Below are 21,155 nucleotides of genomic sequence, written 5' to 3'. Positions count from 1 at the left end.
CCTGCTTCACTCCTTTCCCGGCAGTGAAACCTGAAGGGAGGCCGCCCGATGCCACGCGCTCCTCAGGGCGCAGATCACCCGTGCGCCCGCCTCGCCTGCTTCGTTCTTTTCCCAGCAGCGGTGCTTGAAGCGAGGCGGAGGAGGAGGGGGGCTAGTCTCGCCCACGGGAGCGCTTGGGATCCCCAGCCTCGCCTACTGTGCCCGGTGGCTGCTGCGCTCCGCTCTCCAGAAGCCTGCCGCTTTCCAAACTCTCCTCCCACCCCACCCCCTCACCGTAGCGGCTTTTGCACGGGGATCAGGAGGGAGGCTGGGTGGGGGCGGTGAGATTTTAATATAATAAAAAGCCGGCAAGGGCTCCTGCAAGAAGCGTGCAGGGCGCTCCCTTTCACAGCCAAAACCCGGGGATTCCTTGATTCCTTGCTGACAGCCTGAGGAGAGACGAGCATTTAGGTTTTTTTCGGGGGGGGGGGGGGGAGGGAGGCAGGAGCAATGGACAGAATAAATGCCTTTAATGCAGTGGCCATAAATTTCTTTTTCTCTCCCCAAACGCCCTATTTTGGTCTTGTTTGGGTATGGAGCTGCAGCTGAGAGCTTTGCACAAAAAGTGGCGCAAACGGAGACCCCATAAGCGATTGTGTTGTTCCTTAAAAAACAGCGATTGTGCTGTTTTAATGGCTGAGGAGGGGTTGTTCGGTAGAGAGAAGGGAGGGTCGGCTGCAGTTTAAGGAAAAGGGATTTCCAGCCACTGTTTGGGCTCAGGCCCCATTTCAAAATAAAAGCAAAGGAAGCCCTTGCAGGCAAGCCCCCGGCCCCCCCATGTATTTGCGTGGGTCTCCCTTTTCCCCAACTTGTGTGATTAATCTTAGGCACTACCGCAGATATCTTGTTTTCTTTAATGGCTATGGAAGCAAGGGGGAAGGAAGCAAGTGTTTAAAACAACAGTAACAGGGAAAGCCAATACAGCTCTACTCAAAAGTAAGCCCCATTAACATCAGTGGGACTTGCTCCCAGGTAAGGATTGCAGCCTAAAGAACCTAGGGTGCTTTTTTTTAAAAAAGTGTGTTTTAGTATACTGTCATTAACACGGTGTTTTATTTTTAAGCTTCAAGTGATTTTTTTCCTTTGAAAACTCTTCTGACTTTTGCATCTAAAACAGAAGTTACATACACCCAAGGCTGTATTCAGAGCTTAGTCATCCAAAAGCAGAAAATTTGATTCTAAAAGAATAGTGTGGCTTAAGAGCATTAACCCCCCCCACCCAAAAAAAACACCACCACCTTGAAGGATTGTATTTGCTATTTTCAATACTATTCTTGGAGTGAATGATTCCCTGGCTCCCAGTGGCTCAAAGGGGCAGGGAAACCTGGTATATACCAGCCCCACACGTCCGCCTTCAGGTATTGTTGAGCTACAACTCCCATCATCCCTGACCACTGATCCTCATAGCTAGGGACGATGGGAGTTGTGGTGCAACATCTGGGGATTCGAGTTTGAGAAAGGCACACATCTGTATATGTACACACACATATATTCACAGTTCTCTTTTCTGCCCCTGTTTAAAAACATTCTTATTCAGACAAACCAACCCAGATGTTTAGAAAGTTGAGGTAATTTTTATCAGTTTTAGTATTTTTACTTTTGTACATTTTAAAGTAGGGTTGTAATTTTTTCTTGCTTTTACTGGCTTGTCTTTTGTAAACCACTTTGGATTTTTTTTACAATCAAGTGGTATATAAATTTTTATAAAATAAATAAACACACGCATATGTAGTATAGTTTTTCATCATATCATAGAATGGTAGAGTTAGGAGGAATCCTGAGGGTCATCTAGTCCAGCCTCCTGCAATGGTGGTATTTGTGTGTGTGGAGAGAGAGAGAGAGAGGGGAAAAAAACACATAGTATTTCATCATAGATGCCTATTGTTTTAACTATTCATTAATACAGTGGTACCTTGGGTTAAGTACTTAATTCATTCTGGAGTTAAGTAATTCGTTCTGGAGGTCCGTTCTTAACCTGAAACTGTTCTTAACCTGAAGCACCACTTTAGCTAATGGGACCTCCCGCTGCCACTGCACCGCCAGAGCACAATTTCTGTTCTTATCCTGAAGAACAAGTTCTTAACCTGAAGCGTTATTTTTGGGTTAGCTGAGTATGTAACCTGAAGCATATGTAACCCGAGGTACCACTGTAGTATGAATGGAGGGGTGGGGTAGGGAGAAAAAGACCAAAACAACTTTCCAGTCAAGTGGATGTCAACCCTATTTCAACCTTTTAACTCCCCTAATATTTTCTTCCTTTGTTTTTATTTGATATAATATGCCTCACCCAAAGAGCGCCCCCTTAAAAAAGGTTGACAACTATGGGAAACGGGGCGGGGGGGGCGCCGGAGGGATCTTTGCACCACGGCGCTGGATATGCTTAAGACGGCCCTGGGTTTGATCTTCTTGCAGTCCATGGGACTCTCAAGAGTCTCCTCCAGCACCATAATTCAAAAGCATCAATTCTTCGGCGATCAGCCTTCTTTATGGTCCAGCTCTCACTTCCGTACATTACTACTGGGAAGACCATAGCTTTAACTATACAGACCTTTGTCGGCAAGGTGATGTCTTTGCTTTTTAAGATGCTGTCTAGGTTTTCATTGCTTTTCTCCCAAGAAGCAGGCGTCTTCTAATTTCGTGACTGCTGTCACCATCTGCAGTGATCGTGGAACTCAAAAAAGTGAAATCTCTCACTGCCTCCATTTCTTCCCCTTCTATTTGCCAGGAGGTGATGGAACCAGTGGCCATGATCTTAGTTTTTTTGATGTTGAGCTTCAGACCATATTTTGCGCTCTCCTCTTTCACCCTCATTAAAAGGTTCTTTAATTCCTCCTCACTTTCTGCCATCAAGGTAGTGTCATCAGCATATCTGAGGTTGTTGATATTTTTTCCGGCAATCTTAATTCCAGTTTGGGATTCATCCAGTCCAGCCTTTCGCATGATGAATTCTGCATATAAGTTAAATAAGCAGGGAGACAATATACAGCCTTGTCGTACTCCTTTCCCAATTTTGAACCAATCAGTTGTTCCATATCCAGTTGTAACTGTAGCTTCTTGTCCCACATAGAGATTTCTCAGGAGACAAATGAGGTGATCCGGCACTCCCATTTCTTTAAGAACTTGCCATAGTTTGTTGTGGTCGACACAGTCAAATGCTTTTGCGTAGTCAATGAAGCAGAAGTAGATGTTTTTCTGGAACTCTCTAGCTTTCTCCATAATCCAGCGCATGTTTGCAATTTGGTCTCTGGTTCCTCTGCCCCTTCGAAATCCAGCTTGCACTTCTGGGAGTTCTCGGTCCACATACTGCTTAAGCCTGCCTTGTAGAATTTTAAGCATAACCTTGCTAGCGTGTGAAATGAGTGCAATTGTGCGGTAGTTAGAGCATTCTTTGGCACTGCCCTTCTTTGGGATTGGGATGTAGACTGATCTTCTCCAATCCTCTGGCCACTGCTGAGTTTTCCAAACTTGCTGGCATATTGAGTGTAGCACCTTAACAGCATCATCTTTTAAAATTTTAAATAGTTCAGCTGGAATATCATCACTTCCACTGGCCTTGTTGTTAGCGAGGCTTTCTAAGGCCCATTTGACTTCACTCTCCAGGATGTCTGGCTCAAGGTCAGCAACCACACTACCAGGGGTGTATGAGACCTCCATATCTTTCTGGTATAATTCCTCTGTGTATTCTTGCCACCTCTTCTTGATGTCTTCTGCTTCTGTTAGGTCCTTTCCACTTTTGTCCTTAATTGTGGTAATCTTTGTACGAAATCTTCCTTTCATATCTCCAATTTTCTTGAACAAATCTCTGGTTTTTCCCATTCTGTTATTTTCCTCTATTTCTTTGCATTGCTCGTTTAGAAATGCCCTCTTGTCTCTCCTTGCTATTCTTTGGAAATCTGCATTCAATTTCCTGTATCTTTCACGATCTCCCTCGCATTTTGCTTGCCTTCTCTCCCCCGCTATTTGTAAGGCCTCATTGGTCAGCCACTTTGCTTTCTTGCATTTCTTTTTCATTGGGATGGTTTTCGTTGCTGTCTCCTGTATAATGTTACGAGCCTCCATCCACAGTTCTTCAGGTACTCTATCCACCAAATCTAAATCCTTGAACCTGTTCTTCACTTCAACTGTGTATTCATAAGGAATTTGATTTAGATTGAATCTTACTGGCCCAGTGGTTTTTCCTACTTTCTTCAGTTTAAGCTGGAATTTTGCTATAAGAAGCTGATGATCTGAGCCACAGTCAGCTCCAGGTCTTGTTTTTGCTGAGTGTATAGAGCTTCTCCATCTTTGGCTGCAGAGAATATAATCAATCTGATTTCGATGTTGCCCATCTGGGCTCCAGTGAAGACTTGCCCCTGGTCAATTGATCTCTTTTATGACAAGGGAAGAAAGAATCTGTCAGTTATGGTTGTCTGCTTTTATTCATTTTTCCAATCTTAAATTTAACCCTGCGCACTTTTCAACAACTTGCAGATCTGTTTTTTTATCTGTCAGCATTTTAGTGTGAATTTCTCTTAATAAGCACATATTTGAATGCAGCTTTGACTAAAGTACACATTTTTGCAAGCCATTTTCCTATATATAGTGGATTTTGTATGTTCTTTGTAGGTAACGTTTTTAAACACATTTCTCCCCTATTATTCTTCATTTTTTGTAAACGTTGATTGGTTGCAGAACTGTAGTGCAACATTCTGACAAATGTCAATTTCAAAAGATGGCTATTTTGCTTTGTGTATTAATTTGAGAAGTGAAAATTAGGTAGTTTCTCAGTAAAATGCAAACAAAATTGAATTTCTCCCCCCATCCTTACTATCATGAGCAATGGGGAGGCCGTGTGGGTGGGACTCCATTGCTCTCCCAGTTGCCGCCAGTTATTGAGAGAAGGAGGAGAGGGGCAAGGCAAGGGAAAGTGGAATGAGCTCCCTGTAGTAATAATAATAATAATAATAATAATAATAATAATAATAATAATAATAATTATCTGTACCCCGCCCATCTGGCTGGATTTCCCCAGCCACTCTGGGCGGCTTCCAACAGAAATCAAGTACAAAAATATCACACATTAAAAACTTCCCTAAAAAGGGCTGCCTGTACCTCACCCTTCTCCCTCTTGGTAAGTGGTTGTGACCTGCAGTGTTGTAAGCCAGGGAACAAGGGACACACACACCCCGGGCACTGCCTAACAATTACATCACCCACATCCGCAAGTATCTTCATTATCTTCAGCTAGTAGCTGGCACCTAGCTAATTTGGCTCACAGACTGGTGATTCCCATCCCTGAAATCACTAAACAGAGAATTGGAATGGAACACAATATTGAGATAGCCACACAGGAAGGGTCAATTTCCAGCCTTAAATTGTTTAAATCAAAATAAAACCTTCAATGCTTCTCTTCTTGGAAAACACTACACAGAAATATTGAGAACACAATACTGAGGTCCTCCTTTGAAGTCTGACCATACCTGAAATTCAACAAGAAAGGAAAAGGTATCCCTCCACCTCCCAGTTTTTTCAGCTACTATACTCTGCAGATTATTAACTCTGTTTGAAGTTTTCTTTTCCTTTATAAAGCTCAAGGCAAAATTCCATTCTCAGGTCTACACAAGGGATCACAGTATAGACATCTGGTCTACTTAAGTGCAGGGAACTTGTTCAGCTCTTCTTTACAAATCTTGTAGGGACCACAGATCTTGTGGGGAGACTGAGGTAGTTTTTAACTATTCAGCAGATCCCAGAGCCCAAATTAGAATGGAGGTTAGCTCTTTTGAAGGTTCAGTCATAATGAGGCAGGTGAATATTTTCATTCGTTGTCCATAACCCATAATTTCAAACCACTGCCAGAATAATGGCTATTATTTAAAATTCCTACATGGTTCCCTTGTAATTGTAATAATGTGATATAAAAATAAAGATTGAGAACATGAGGGTCTTGGAGATTTAAACTAAGGTCTACTTTTTTCTTCAGACATTTACTTTGTAAGTGGTTGCTCAACTTTCTCCCATTTCTCACACCAAGGACATTGACTCATTTTTGTTTTTGGCTAATGATGTTCTAAGAACAATATACACATTTCAATTTCAGGTCAAAATTAACTGGCCCAGTTAACTTACACAGGCCTATGTAAAAAAAATAAATCATATAATATACAGGCCTATATAATATATACAGGTGTATATAAAAGAGCAGAAGAACACACCAAGTTTGAAAGCTGAGAGAAGGCACTAACTTCTCCACCCACCTGCTGCCTCTAAACATTCAGTGGTTTGTCTATTTCTCAGTTTGTCTATTTCTCAGTTTATTCCTCTCCTTTTGTGAAGCCAGTATGGTGACAAACAGAAATATGATTTCATATTTTAGTTCTGGGTTTGGGGTTAGGGTGGGGGAAGAGCAAAGAGCTTGTAATCATAGCAGTGTTCACAGCCTTGCACTTATTCAAGACTACTTTGCAAAACAAAAATCATATGCATTTCAAGGGCATTTGTTGTGGTCGCTTTTTAAAGCTGCATAATAACCAGATATGCCCCTGTTAAATTATCACATTTGGTTTTAAAAGGGAGGAGCGATATCAGAAAACCTTCCCTTGACTTGTAAATGCCAATGCCTGGTTTTACACCTCCAGAGAACTCTGAAGTGGCTACTCTAGTTATCTTAATGGCATTTCACTTGCTCCACCCAGGCAAGCATTTCAGGACCAGAGATGGCCAGAGACTTGCAAGTCCCAGAAGAAGGAAGAAAGCAGGCAGACCTCTGTGCCTCCTTGATTGGCAGGATCACCTACCAATACCATCAGACCCTTAGTGCTGTTTTACAACCCTGGGAAGACTAAGAACTCTAAGGCAGCCACTCCAATTAGCTAGCGATTCTACTTACTTGATAACTAACATTTCTAATTCTGTCTGAGAACAGCACTGTGCTGCTATTTCTAACAAAACTTTTCAGTATCTTGATCCAAAGACATTCATAATGATTCAGCTAGTTTTCATGACCCTGGACATGAGATATGAAATGGATGAACTGATTGTGAATGAAAATAAAGCATTCCCAGTGAGATTTTTTTTTTAAAAAAATTGATTGTTAAGTCTCAGTTATTAGGAAGCACTTTTATTCAATGAATTCAACAGTTGTTATTTGTAATGACTGAAAATTAAGCAGTGTAGTTTATATATTCAAGAAGGGGAATATAAACTGTTCTTCAAAGCATAGACAAATTAGCTTAATAGGTATTCTGGCTAAATTCTATAGACTTAACACAGCTTAATTTGTATTGGGGCTAAATTCTACTACCGTACTTAAATTATGAATCTGGGCAGCTATTGCTGTCATTGTCAAATTACAGACTGGTTATTTGAGAACTGGCTATTTCAACACATATTTTGTTTTATCAATCACATGTACTCAAGTATGTGACAGTGTGTAAGGTCACTTGCTTTCCTCCTTTGTAGATTTATATTCTGTTGTTGAGATTATTGATACAGTAATGCTATGTGCTTATTTATAACATATTTTTCCTGTGAAACCTACTTAAATCTGCATTTTTTAAATAAATCAATTTATAACCATGTACATCCTGCAGTGACAAAGTAAGCTAAGCACCTTACGTCTGACTTGAGATGGTGACCTTAAGATCCCCCTATGATATTGTTCTAGATAGAGGGAGGATCACACAGCAATATTGTAAGCTTGCAGCCTGCAGTGCATGGCAATTTGCACAATTTTCAAGCAAGAAGCTGTGACTAAAGATGAAGATGTTATATATTGTTAAGTGATAATGTGTCTCAAAAACCACTAAAATCAGCACACTTTTATTTGGAAGCAATGGGTAGATACAGAAGGGGAAATTGCAGGGTATAGTTAAGATTTGGCAAGTATTTTTCAGTGCATAGTAGTTTTAGCAATTTAAGGTCAGCAGTTGTATTTGAAGGCAAGGACGCCTATTAGGTGACAGTGTAACACTTTAACCATTAAAGCCAAGATGTTTGTCTTCACTAAGCCCAGTCTTATACACATTTGCTTAGACGTGAATCAGACAGTTCTGAGGATCTTACTTCCAAGTTAGTGTGGTTTGAAGATCTAAAGCTTGCACTGAAATAGAATAGGACCCCCCATTCCACCTCACAGTTATATATTTTAAGATGAGTAGATGTTTAGATGTCATAATTTTTTCTTCTGTTTCCAAGGCTACATGGACAATAAACTGACTTATGTTTTAGTCCTATAAAATTCAGCTAGACTTACTTCTTAGAGGACTTCCGAGAGAGAGGAATAGTGATTCAGCTTGTCTCTGCTATCTGCCACTGACAGAAGATAATTATGTGGTGATTGATAATAGTCAGACAGGCAGTCTGGCTATTAAATCACTCTGGAGATAAGGGGTGATATGGGAGTTAACCTCAAATGTTTGGTAAAACTGGTTTTTTTTGCTGTCTATGCCTCACACCTTAGATGGGAGTTTGGATGAGCTGCCAAGGTGAGGAGTAACACCATCATGGCCAAACGCCACATTATCTTATAAGTAAGATACTGTAAAAGAATCACACCCTCTCTTTGGGACAAGGAAACTGTAATAAGAGACATCTGCCCCATCTGCTGGGGAAAACCTATAATCTGAAAATCTGAGAGTATTTTTATTAGTTATTTATTTATTGAATTTATATACCGCCCCATGCCTGCAGGTCTCAGGGCAGTTCACAGAATAAAGTTAGAATATAAAACCACAAACTACATAATAATAAAAACAACAACAACAACCCTATAACACCCCCCCACACACACACATTTTAAAGGAGCATAGGAATACCACCTTTTTGTTGAGAAAACAAAAAGGAAACTAGTTGTAAAAGTGTCTAAAGCAAACTGGAAGGCTTGATTTATGGTGGACAAGAAAGATAGGAACTCCTCTATATGAAAAATCTTTCAACCCCCCCCTTTTTGTTTGTTTGTTTGTTTGTTTCCTGCCACTACAGAACTGGTGAAATCAAAAGTAAAGTGCCAATCATTAGTGGTGAGAAAGGAATGTGTTTGTTTTGATATTAGGCAATTGCAGCTGTGAATCTAAGGGGGAAACATTAAGGTGGATTGAGTGGCTTATAATATCCAGAATATTAAACGCATCCAGCATGGCAAAGGTACTTTTGGATCAACCAGTGACCGCTGATATAGTTGAACAGTTGATGACTGAACAATTAAAAATGATCAGATCAATGTTTGATCAAGATGGCGAAAGAGCCAGAGGAATGTGAGGTGGAAAATAGTAATGCAGAATACCCAGAGGCTTCTGACCACATTCATGAATAGTTGGCAGGACTGGATCATGAACTAAGTAAACTGAAAGAAGCAGATAAGTGATGCAGAAACGAAAATGACCTCCATAGAAGGATTTGGAGAAGAAGATAAAATCACAGGTGGTGATTTGGAGAACTCTGGATATGGCGCTGACACAGTTGAGAGGGAAAAAAGCTTTGGGACTTGAGTCCTGTCCTTTCTTTAGTTTTAGCAGAAAGAAAGTACTCTGCATACAATCTGGAGCAAATTCAAAGAATGATGCTATTAAAGTTATGGTACTCTCTCTGGGAAAAGATTGGAGAAAAGAAATTGGAGGTCCTAGAAGAGATCAGGATACTATCGTAAACACGTTGGAAACGGAATACAACTGGAATAGAACTGAACATTTTGAGCTGGACGTGAACTAGTAGATATATGATGAGGGGAAAATATGGCCCAATGTGTGATCACAGTGGAGAGACTTTAAAATAGACATTGACAGAATAATGTAGTATTATTCAATATGGAGTAATGGTGGTGAGAATTAATGGAGGTAAAGTTAAAAGAAATAAATATGGTTAAGATTTAATTAAATAAATAACAATATAACCTGTATTGGACTTTTCATAGGAAAAATAAATGAATGATTCTGAGACACCTTGACATAAAAAATGTTGTTTAACAGAAAGTGGCAAAGCTGGGTGTTTGAATGGATCAAAGGTTTTAAATAATCATATTTTCTTTTTTTATGTAACCAGAAGATGGAAAATAAGTTGTTCTTTTCTTATCTTTTGCTAATTTCCCCCTTCTTTTTCTGTTTTTCCCCAATTTATTCTTCTCTCTCTCTCATTCCTTTCTTTATTTCTATTGTCCCTTCTTTTCTTTCTTCTGTTTTACTTACTCCATTTGTATCTTCTATAGTCACAATTTTACTGCATTATGGGAAAACCTTAATAAAATTTTTTTAAACAGAATAAAAAATTCTTTTCCAGTAGCACCTTAGAGACCAACTAAGTTTGTTCTTGGTATGAGCTTTCGTGTGCATGCACACTTCTTCAGATACACACTTCTTCAGATGCACACTTCTTCAGATAAATTTTTTAAATAGAAGTGTGAAAAATTACTTCTTTGAAAAAAGTCACTTGGTTATCCTTTGATCCTCAGTGATACTTATGGCTGCAATCTAAGTAAATGTAAGTCGGAAAGAAGTTCCACTGAAATGAGAGTGATGTTCCAAATAAACACTGGAATAATTTCCCCCCTCAACACAGGGCATAGAATTGGAAAGGAATTCACAGAATAGAAATTCCAAAGACTCACCTGATTTGTACTTCTCACACTGATGTACAGGTCAGAATATTGTCCTGCTTTAGAATTCTGACTCCAGTAAATTTCACAAATGAGGGTCACCTTTTACTTTTCTCTTTCACTAAGCAAGTACTTGGAGTGCCTTGAAAATTGAGAGCTGCCACACAGGATTAAAATGAGGCTGCAAGTGCCCCTAGAAACAATAGGACTTCAGGTTGCTTCCAGAGGACATTTGAGGTCCGTTTGCACTACACAAAGCAGCCACCACTCACTGCTCCTCCAAGCAACAATAACCCACTAAGATAGATAGATAGATAGATAGATAGATAGATAGATAGATAGATAGATAAAGGCAGCCCTCACTCAGACTTATCTCAGCACAGTAAATGCAGAAATAGGCCCCTTCTGTTAAGAAGATTATGTAGAAGAAACATCTCTGGAACACAGATGCAGAAATGGGTCAGAACAGACTTTGACTGACCTGCCCATTCTTAAAACAAATATTCACTCAGGGGCTATTCACACAGGGTATCTGTAGAGTGGCCATTATTAATCCAGATTTCCTCCAGAACAGACTTAGTAATTTATTTACCCCAGTGTAGCGCTGTAGAAAACTGAAGTTCAAATTCTACTCAGTCTCTCAGCTCAACCTACCACACAGAGCAATGTGAAGGAACAACATACTGTACAAGGAAGAAAAGACAACCTGTATCATAAAATATGGTTTCAAAATTAAAAATAATGCTCCTAGGGTCAACTTCCCTTAATTTGCTATGGATCTCTGAAAAAAGCCATCCTGACTGTAGCAGCCTAACCATTATTTCCCTTTAGTCCTTTTGAGAAGAGCCCACTTGGTTGCTGCTCAGTCACTTACAAGGATACACTTACAAACCAAACATAAAGTTAGAATTTAAATCCTATTAAATGCAGCATTCTTAGTAAAACCCTAAATTAGAAGAAATGTGTGAATTCCATATTCATATACTGAATGACTTCAACAGCGTACAAATATAACAGCAGCTTTTTTCCTATTCTTTCAATACCATGCGGTGAAAATAAATTCAGACTGGCTTATTTTAATTTTAATAACTGAATGAAAAAGAGGAAAGCCTTTAAAAAAGTGTGTTGGTCAAAGACTAATGAGAAATCATTGGAGGCCGAGTCACTGGATGCCATGGTAACAATACGGGAGCAAAATCTTATTAGTACGCCCAGCAGCACTACAAGGGGTAGTGTTCTCTTCCAATTGCCCCCACCCCTTTATTCCATAAATTACTTTGATGTTTATAAGACCGGTCCAGTAGGAACTACATCACATAATCAACTAGAATACTTTGACAGACATGCATCTATGCAGCACCTTCCCAGAAGCAAAACAACCAAACATACTAGCGACCTGTATTAAAATGCTTAGTTCTCACTGAAGTATGAACCTCTGTCGAGAGCACGGTCGGTGGGGATCACATGATGGACAGCTCCTCCATATTAAAACATTCTGCCCATAGAAAACTGGCATAAAAGAATTCTAGTTTAGCCTTCTCCCTGAGATGCTAGTTTTTTATGTGAAGGGTTCCCTGCCCTGAATGTTCAGTCATAGCAGACCCTACCTGCTACCTTAAGGGGAGCCCACAAACATTTATACGTCAACAGTAAATGGGACAAAGATTTTGCTGGTTATTTCATATGTGTAATAATATGTAATTGAGGAATGCGGGTGGCGCTGTGGGTTAAACCACAGAGCCTAGGGCTTGCTGATCAGAAGGTTGGCGGTTTGAATCCCCGCCATGGGGTGAGCTTCCGTTGCTCAGTCCCTGCTCCTGCAAACCTAGCAGTTCAAAAGCAGGTCAAAGTGCAAGTAGATAAATAGGTACCGTTCTGGTGGGAAGGTAAACGACGTTTCCGTGCGCTGCTCTGGTTCGCCAGAAGCAGCTTTGTCATGCTGGCCACATGACCTGGAAGCTGTACACTGGCTCCCTCGGCCAGTAACGCGAGATGAGCGCCGCAACGCCAGAGTTGGACACGACTGGACCTAATGGTCAGGGGTCCCTTTACCTTTAATACAGGGTGAGTCTTTTAAAAGAGACCCTGTGGAACATGTGTATTCTGTAGCCACAGGACATCTCTTTTAAAGGGGACACACACACACACACACACACACTTGCCTACATCTTAGGATTCATTGTTTCAGTGTTTACAAGTCCCTCAGTCTCATAGAATTGCAGGATAGGAAGGGACCACAAAGGTCATCTAGTCTAATCCCCTGTAACACAATAATCTTTTACCCAACATGGGGCTCGAATCCATGACCCTGAGATTAAGTCTCGTGTTCTACCAACTGAGCTAGCTCTCAAGCTTGTCGACAGTAACCCAGCCCTTTCTGCCATGTGTGATGGTGAAGTCTCTCAACAGTAACTCCTATCTACTCTTCCTTTCCTTGCCTCTTTCCCCATTTTCCTTTGGGCTCTGCCTCTTCCAACTATTCTTCTAATTTATTGTTATTATTCAGTCATCCATAAAACTTACAAAATGCAATAATACCAAATGCAACTTAAGCCCATTACTGCTAACCTTCCTCCCTTCTTTCAGTCACTTAGCCTTTGGTCCATCTCCATGCTCAATATCCAAGCTCTCCCTGCCTCTCTGCCACCCTTCCTACCTACAGGGAACCATAGCTCATGCTCCAAGGTCCTGTGATAGACTCCCCACTCCCTCCACCAAATTGACCATACGCTTCCTTCATAGAAGCTGCAATGTTCACAACATCAAACAAATGGAAGTGGGGTGTATTGGGACAAGAGATCTTACCTCACGAGGCAAGCTTTAACTTCTGATCTTGTGAAGGGATAATGTTCATGGGATGGGAGTAGAATTCAAAACAATCCCTCACCTCTAAGCACCTCTTAATTCAAGTAACCCATAGCTAACTGTTAATTTTTAGCTATAAGCCCCAGGAAGGACAGCCCACTGCCAAAGTTAACGTACAGATGCAGCAGCTATAGCTACAGGATTGATTGCTTGAGAAGGAAGGGATGAGGAAGGAGAATGCCCTGTTACCATCTTCTCTAATTTGCTTTGTACACTCCTTCTTTGAGTAGAATAAACCCACCAGCCACTGCTGCAGCCACACTAAAAAGCTGTTTCCTCTGTAAGTTTGTTGTTGTTGTTTTGTTTCTTTTTATTAGATATCATTGCATACATCATCAAATAAACACTTATTAATTAACAAACAAACAAAAAAAAGATTCCAAAGCCCACAAATTAATACCTTACTACACTGGACATTTATCCATTACCACAGTAATATTTGTAAGTTCCCCTTTCCCCCTCCCTCTTACCCTCCCCTCCTAACTCCCCCTCCCCCATGCGGATTTTAAGAAATGAGATCACGCATGGGGGAGAGGGAGTTCCTTTGTAAGTTTGTACACATGTGGCAGTGACCTGCTATTTCTTAAAGATGCCTTTTTTGTTCTTAACATTTTTTTAAAAAATCTCCAAAAATATTCCCAAACATTTTATGTCATACACAATTTTAGAATAGAAGAGTCATAGAATCATAGAATTGGAAGAGACCACATGGGCCATCCAGTCCAACCCCCTGCCAAGCAGGAAACACCATCAAAGCATTCCTGACAGATGGCTGTCAAGCCTCCGCTTAAAGACCTCCAAATAAATTTTCCCAAGAAAAATTTCTTCTAGACTTCCCACCTCATCTTTCCTGATGTTTGGTGTTTTACTTATTTTTATTAGCTGTTTTGCAATATATGTTTTTATTATCTGAACTTCACTATCATTAAATCCAATGCTTATATTTAAAATCCTGCCCACAACTTCATGTGTGAGTGATACTTTGATGGTTAATCTGTCAATGGTGTTCCTGATGCCTTTTCAGTGGAGCATTTGATCCTGCTTATACTGGGTAAGATCATTGGTCTAGTACTGTCTACTCTCCAGGGGTCTTTCCCATCACTAGAAATGCTGGAGAATTAAGTTGGGAGCTTCTACGTGCAAAGCACATGCGCTGTGTCTGAACGATGAAGCTGGGAAGGACTCATCACCACCAGATCCCAGATGCAGTGGTAGTCTAGTAACACCAAGCATTTGTTCCTCCTATCCACTACCAAAGAGTCTCCTGGGTAAAGTGATAGCCTGCAGCAGAAGCAGATACTGTGCCATTCGGCCTGATGTTTCAGCAAACAAGCAAGTAGAAGGAGTGTATGTCAAGGTGTCACCATTGCAACCAAGGATCTCCCAGAACAGGACAATCAATAGGAAGTAGCAGTGGCAAACTTTGAAGAAGCAGGGCAAAAGTGAGAGGCAAGCAGAAGCAAAGGAGGGCTGAGCAGGAGGGAAAGGGTAGCAAAGGAGTGGAGAGAGGGTATCAGATGAAAGGAGAGATCCTCCATCCCCATCACTGTGTGTGTGTGTGTGTGTGTGTGTGTGAGAGAGAGAGAGAGAGAGAGAGAGAGAGAGAGAGAGAGAGAGAGTTGACTAAGCAACTACCGGTAATAATGTCCAATTCAGATGACTTTTAGATCTACTTGTCCAGTGTGGTGTGAGAGCCAGTGTGGTGTAGTGGTTAAGAGCGTAATCTGGGGAACCGGGTTCGTGTCTCTACTCCTCCACATGCAGCTGCTGGGTGACCTTGGGCTAGTCACACTTCTTTGAAGTCTCTCAGCCCCACTCACCTCAGAGTGTTTGTTGTGAGGGAGGAAGGGAAAGGAGAATGTTAGCCGCTTTGAGACTCCTTCGGGTAGTGAAAAGTGGGATATCCAATCCAAACTCTTCTTCTTAAGATTTTGAATGAGCTCCCTTCTCTGACTATAGAGTCCTGTGCTAATAAACCACTCACATGCCCAATTAATTGTGCAAATAAGCAGTCAAATTGCCCTTAGTTATATATATAGTAATTAAATGCAATGAGTTGTTGGCTATCTGTGACTTAAATCACTGCTTCTTTTTCTTAAGTCACGGTGGGAAAAGTTTTAGGGAAAGGTTGATGCACTTGTTCTCTAGGTAAAACGGAAGAAAAAAATAGATACCATTTGGACAAATAAAATAAACATTTAAAAAGCCAATTGCAGTGTTTAGAGGTGATTTTAAGGATGCATCTAATTCAGCCTTGTGATAAGCACATGGAGAGATCTGAAAAGCTTATTACACTTTGTGAGATGCACAAGCATGTGGACAAAAGTCTGAAATGTACAAAATACTGAAAGCAATCAATCTTAAGTCAACACAGTGAAAGCCAAAGGAACATTTATCTGCATGTTTGGAAATTCAGCAGAAGGATCCACTCGGAATAGAAAGTCATCAAAGCCGGCCGGCTAGAAAAGGCATAGCAAACAAGCACTTTCCCAGAAGGGCTTAGTACTGGTTCACAATGCTGCTTTTACTGACCTTGGATGGAAGCAGCACCCAGAAAGCCAATCAGTATGACCTTCGCCCTTCATGATGATGTTCCCATTGGGAAAGGCCCACATTTTCCACAGGCGGTCATCACTTCCAGTAACAACAATGTCTTTCCTCGGATGTAAAGCCAAACTGAAGGGAGCAAAAGGAGGAAGTAGGGGTTAAGAAATGAAATCAAAAGGACCATAGTACCCCAGCAATTTGTTAAGGCATTTGCTTCAGGAATGAGGTTCCATCAGCTACATTATACCTACCATACATACACTCTAGCAACATCACAGGTTTTGTGTTTTTTTAGAACAAAATCGAAAATTCTTTCTAGTAGCACCTTAGAGACCAACTGAGTTTGTTCCTGGTATGAGCTTTCGTGTGCATGCACACTTCTTCAGATACACTTTTTTTAGAGTCAAGGTTCCAAATTAATTAGGAAACAACTCACTCCTAATGTCAATGTTTTGAATGCTGAACCCAGCATAATCATTCACAACTTCAAAATACAATCAAATCTTACTTGATGTCCTCATCACACATTATATAAATGGCTTTCACTTCTGAGAAAGGTACTTGCCCTTTACCCTGGGAGACTGTGGAGGAGATAGGATCTGCCCCAAATCCTATCATCTGAGCTTGCACCCAGGCAAGGAGGGGAGGACACTTGAGAAACAAACCCAATGCACTCCTCAGCTTATTTGCAAGCTTGGGGGATGGGCTGCAGGAAAGGGCTTTTCTCTAAGGTCCAGTTTGTAATTTGTAATAATTTCCTTTACTCTCTACCCCCCTTTCCCTTCTTAAATTGATATTTTTCCTATCTGAAGAAGATTTTAAAAAAACAGATAATTCATTTCTCTGAATCCAAGTAGAAATGGCACAAGTCCCTTTTCCAGTTTGGGCACACCCCACTGTCTTCAATAAGCCTGTGTTTATATGGAACATTATCTTCTCCCTTGTCTTTCTCTAGACTTCCTTTTAAACACCTTTTTGAAAAAGAAAAAGAAAAAGCCACAACTATTTTTCAAAGTGCCTTTGTAATAATCTGTAGCAACTGGTTGGTAAAAATAACATGTATAGCATATCAGAGAAAATAAGCTCTTGCCACTAGAATGTAACACACAATGCAGAATCCATAGGGTTTCCCCCCCTCTGCCTTAATTACAGGGCTCCTGCAAAATGCGAAAGCTGCTCAAGAGTCGTACAACCAGAAGTGAATACCATTTAATTAGCAGCTGGGTTGGTGACACAAGTATGTTCGGGCTGCCACTTGCAAAAGGGAATCACAATCATTCCTCAAAGGGTGCCATATGCGTAACATTAATTAGGTGCCCTTGCTTTTCTTTCAGCAGCTCAGCAATGGAAAAAAAGTTTTGCTTTCTTTTTCTTCACGGGATCTAATTATTTCCAGTACAGAAGCCCCTGTAGACTCAAGTGAAAGTACTTTAAGATGCCATGGCACATGTGATATCAGCATTCTCCCCCACCCCTAACATAAAGTGGCAATGCAGAGGCTGTCACAGTCATTTTCATCTGATGCATTTATATGCCCATTGCATTATCTGGAATTATTTAACGCTAACCTGCAGCACTCCACTTGTTATTGGACTCCAAATCCCATGAATCCTAGGCAGCCTGGCCAACAGTCAGGTATATGGCAAGAGCGGGGAGTCCACCAAGAGCTGGAGGGACACAGGTTAGCCTCAATGCTTTAGAACCTGAATAGAATTGGACACTGCTTATTACAATGGCTAATGTGTGTGTGTGTTTTTGTTTACAAAGCTAGGACTAGCTTCAGTTTATGCTACCATTCAAGATATGTTATCAACTCTGAAGCATAAATATACCAATAACTGAAACCGCTTCCACCTCCAAATTGAAAATCACTGTTACTTGGGCTCAAGTAGCACCCAAGCGGTGCCACCAGATTCAATGAAATTGTCTTCATGTATGTCTAAGCCAGGGGTCAGCAAACTTTTTCAGTAGGGGGCTGGTCCACAGTCCCTCAGAACTTGTGGGGGGCTGGACTATATTTGGGGGGGGGTGAACGAATTCCTGTGCCCCACAAATAACTCAGAATTGTGATTCCCCACTCCACATGTACTTTGACACTGAACATCTGCACAAGACTACACTGTGCATCTGAGTGTTTGGACGGAACAGAAGCTAGAGATGCTCAATACACATAATCAGGGATGAAGTCACGATAAAGAGCCTGTGGCATCAGTTGCCTAGATCTCATCCGACGCGACCAAAGGCTTCTGTGTCTTTAAATTATTGTAACCTGAAAAAAGCTTCACATCTGGTGGAAAAACTACTTGATAAACTTATCGCTGCCTCCAAGTTATTAAAGGAATAAGAGAAAATACAGAAAAACATTTCCTGAATCACACAACATTCACATTTCCCCCCATGACTCCCCATTATTTTTCTCAGGAAGACAAGCAAAAGAAAAGTACCTCCATCAGCAGTTTTCCCTGATGTCTACGACCAATACTAAAAGCAGACTTCACCACCTTTAAATGGGTCTTACAGTCCCACTTTTTCATTGCTGCTTTTAGTGGCTAGTTTGTGTTGGATTTTTATTGCTGGGTATTGTTATTTTATACTGATTTTATACTCATTGACCTGTCTTCAGTATCACACTAAGCCAAACCAGAAGCACTGATCTAGAGCATTCAGAAGTTTAGTCTCATTGTCCCAAGGGAGGCTGTCCCCCCCCCCATTTCATTATTTTGCACTGAAATATATAATTAGACTTTGTTACTTGGTGGTGGTTGTGCAGCATATTGTGACCAATGTTCATTCTACAATTCGCTGTAGATAAAAGGTGGGGGTATCTATTAGCTTCCAGTTTAAAAAGCACGACAACTTACATTTTGTCTGCTTTCAACAATGGTTACCTCAGTGGTTATTAATAACATTCATCAGGTTCTGCCGGAATATATATATTTTAAATAGAATTGGCGTGTTCAAATGTGAAGCAAAACAGACATATTGTGAGGGAAATTACAATGATTATTTGACTCGCTAGTAATGTTTATTGTTTAACTTTTGGCACTTTTCAACGTATATGTTTTCGGAGAGCACAGAAATATTAAACTGTCTTCTTTTTCCATAAAAGGAAAACAACTGTTCCCAAATGCAATTTTAGCTTGACCAACTTGAAACAATGCAGCTTCTATCTCTAGCTCGTTTGAGATTAACATTCATCACTATTGTTAGCAATTCCCAGGTTTCTCTTGCATGGCAGCTCTTTCACAGATGGTTAGAAGCACTGCTGCGCTCTGTACACATTTAGAAAGAATGTGACACAAAACTTGCCACTTGGCAAGTTCTGCTAAATTACAAAGGTTTATACAAGAAGGTATTTCCAAATTGATTAAAAAATACAGCAATGACCTGCCAATTCAAATTCCTAAATTAATATGAAAATTTAAGGCATTACCCTTTTCAAGGTCATCGTTAGAATTGGAAAAAAGATATGTCACTTCCTATTCGCAATATATGGGGCCCTGATCCTGCGTATATGCATTTAATGGCCTATCTGTTGCTTCTGTGCACACACACACACACACACCTTCCTATGCATTATGATATTAGAAGTAGGCATCAGAATTGTGTGACATAGCGTGTTCTCTTTCCTGGAGAGCACGTGTTGCGGTTGGGGCCAGAAAGACACCCCTCTGTTGTTGGGCGGGTTAGGATAGATGGTCTTTTGTAATTGGGTCCAGGTTGTAGTTGGGGAGATTTGAATGTAGCAATTTATTGATTGACAGGCTAGGGTCTATATATTGTTTTGCACGCTGCTCATTCCCCCTCTTCGCTGCGTGCATCGGATCTCCCGCCCTCCCTTCCCTTTTACTAGGCCTCTGTGTATGACCTTGCTATGCCTGTCATGGGGTCGTCTGCTTTTGGGACAGGGGCCTGGTAGGAATTTTTTCCATTTGGCTGATTGGATGGTGCCATCTGGGTTTTCGCCTACTGCGTAGCAATTAGTCACAACTTGTAAGGTTGGCGGTTAGGCATTGGTTCATTTTGGTTGGGGGAGGGGTCAGAATTGACGGCTGCCCCTCCAATGCTGCTGCTGCGCGGGGAATTCCGTTAAAGGAATCCAGGGGCTCGCTAGGCTTTTGTCCGTATCCCCCAGCCGGGGGCCAGGGCCACGCAAGAGCCCCTGGGAACATTTGGGGAGAAGCGAGGACCAGACCCCCGGCTCCAATTCTCTCCCCAAATTGGGTTTCCCCCTTACTGACAAATGTCAGTTCTGTCCCTAGAGTGACAGATAGTCCGAACCAATGCCTAAGCAACCACTCACGCAATTTGTATTTTAATAAAGTTGTGGCCAAATTAATGCCAAAAACCTTAAACTTAAATTTATGTCTGAAGTGTGAATTATTTGAGGGGTGGTCTGGGGACCTCAACACGCAACTGCCCTTTCCTTCCTGTCTCTACTTCATATTCTATGAGCAGATGATACTGTCCAAACTGCAATATACCTTAAATTGGATACTTGACAGAAAACTTGTAGTAAAAGTTCGAACTATGGATTGACAAAGAATTTATAAAAAATAGCTATGAAAGAAATGCAGAGGGGGAAATCATTACATTAAGATCCACAATGCGGTGTGTGTGTGTGTGTGTCAAAAGGGATTATATGTTTGTGTATTTAATTCATTTGTTTATGTAAAATAAAAAATGCAAAAATAAAATTTATAAAAAAGGAAGTATTTTGATAGCAATGATATAAAAGATCCATGGTCAGGGTAAGATAGGTGCAAATTCTCTTCCTATGCTGCCTGGCCTTCCCACTATGACAGGCTGAAAGAAGAAGATGGGGCTATTAGCCATTCAGCTTAAACCAACATTGGTTACAGAGCCTGGTTTGGAGCAAAACACTCACAATCTCCAGTTCAGACATAAGGCAGGGATCATAGTTTGTTTTTCCCGTATGCTTAGCAGGTGCAAAGTGCCCCTGTTCAGAGTGTTCATGGTAACGATTAGCTATGGTTTACTGGGATTGGAGAAATGGGGTCAGAGTCTGAAGTGGGTCGAGTGACTGAACTTCTGTTCAAGAACTAATGTTCCCTTCAGCACACAGAACTAGTTGGGCAGTACACTGGCTCTCTTCCTTGTCCAGTAAGGTTTAATC

At 41.0% G+C, this 21,155-nt stretch overlaps 1 protein-coding gene across 1 annotated transcript in view; it reads right to left on the bottom strand.

Moving 5' to 3' along the window:
• The window catches only part of SPAG16 (sperm associated antigen 16), a 389,408-nt gene that overhangs the window by 216,999 nt on the left and 151,254 nt on the right, over window positions 1-21,155 (bottom strand). The window contains exon 11 of the mRNA XM_033171018.1: window positions 16,004-16,147. Coding sequence (XP_033026909.1) covers window positions 16,004-16,147 — 144 coding nt within the window. The remainder of the gene's footprint in view (window positions 1-16,003; window positions 16,148-21,155) is intronic.

This window comes from Lacerta agilis, chromosome 1 (genome assembly GCF_009819535.1).
Source record: "Lacerta agilis isolate rLacAgi1 chromosome 1, rLacAgi1.pri, whole genome shotgun sequence".
Lineage (NCBI taxonomy): Eukaryota > Metazoa > Chordata > Lepidosauria > Squamata > Lacertidae > Lacerta > Lacerta agilis.
The sequence above is the reverse complement of the archived record's forward strand: the minus strand, read 5'-3'. Positions and strand labels throughout refer to the sequence as shown.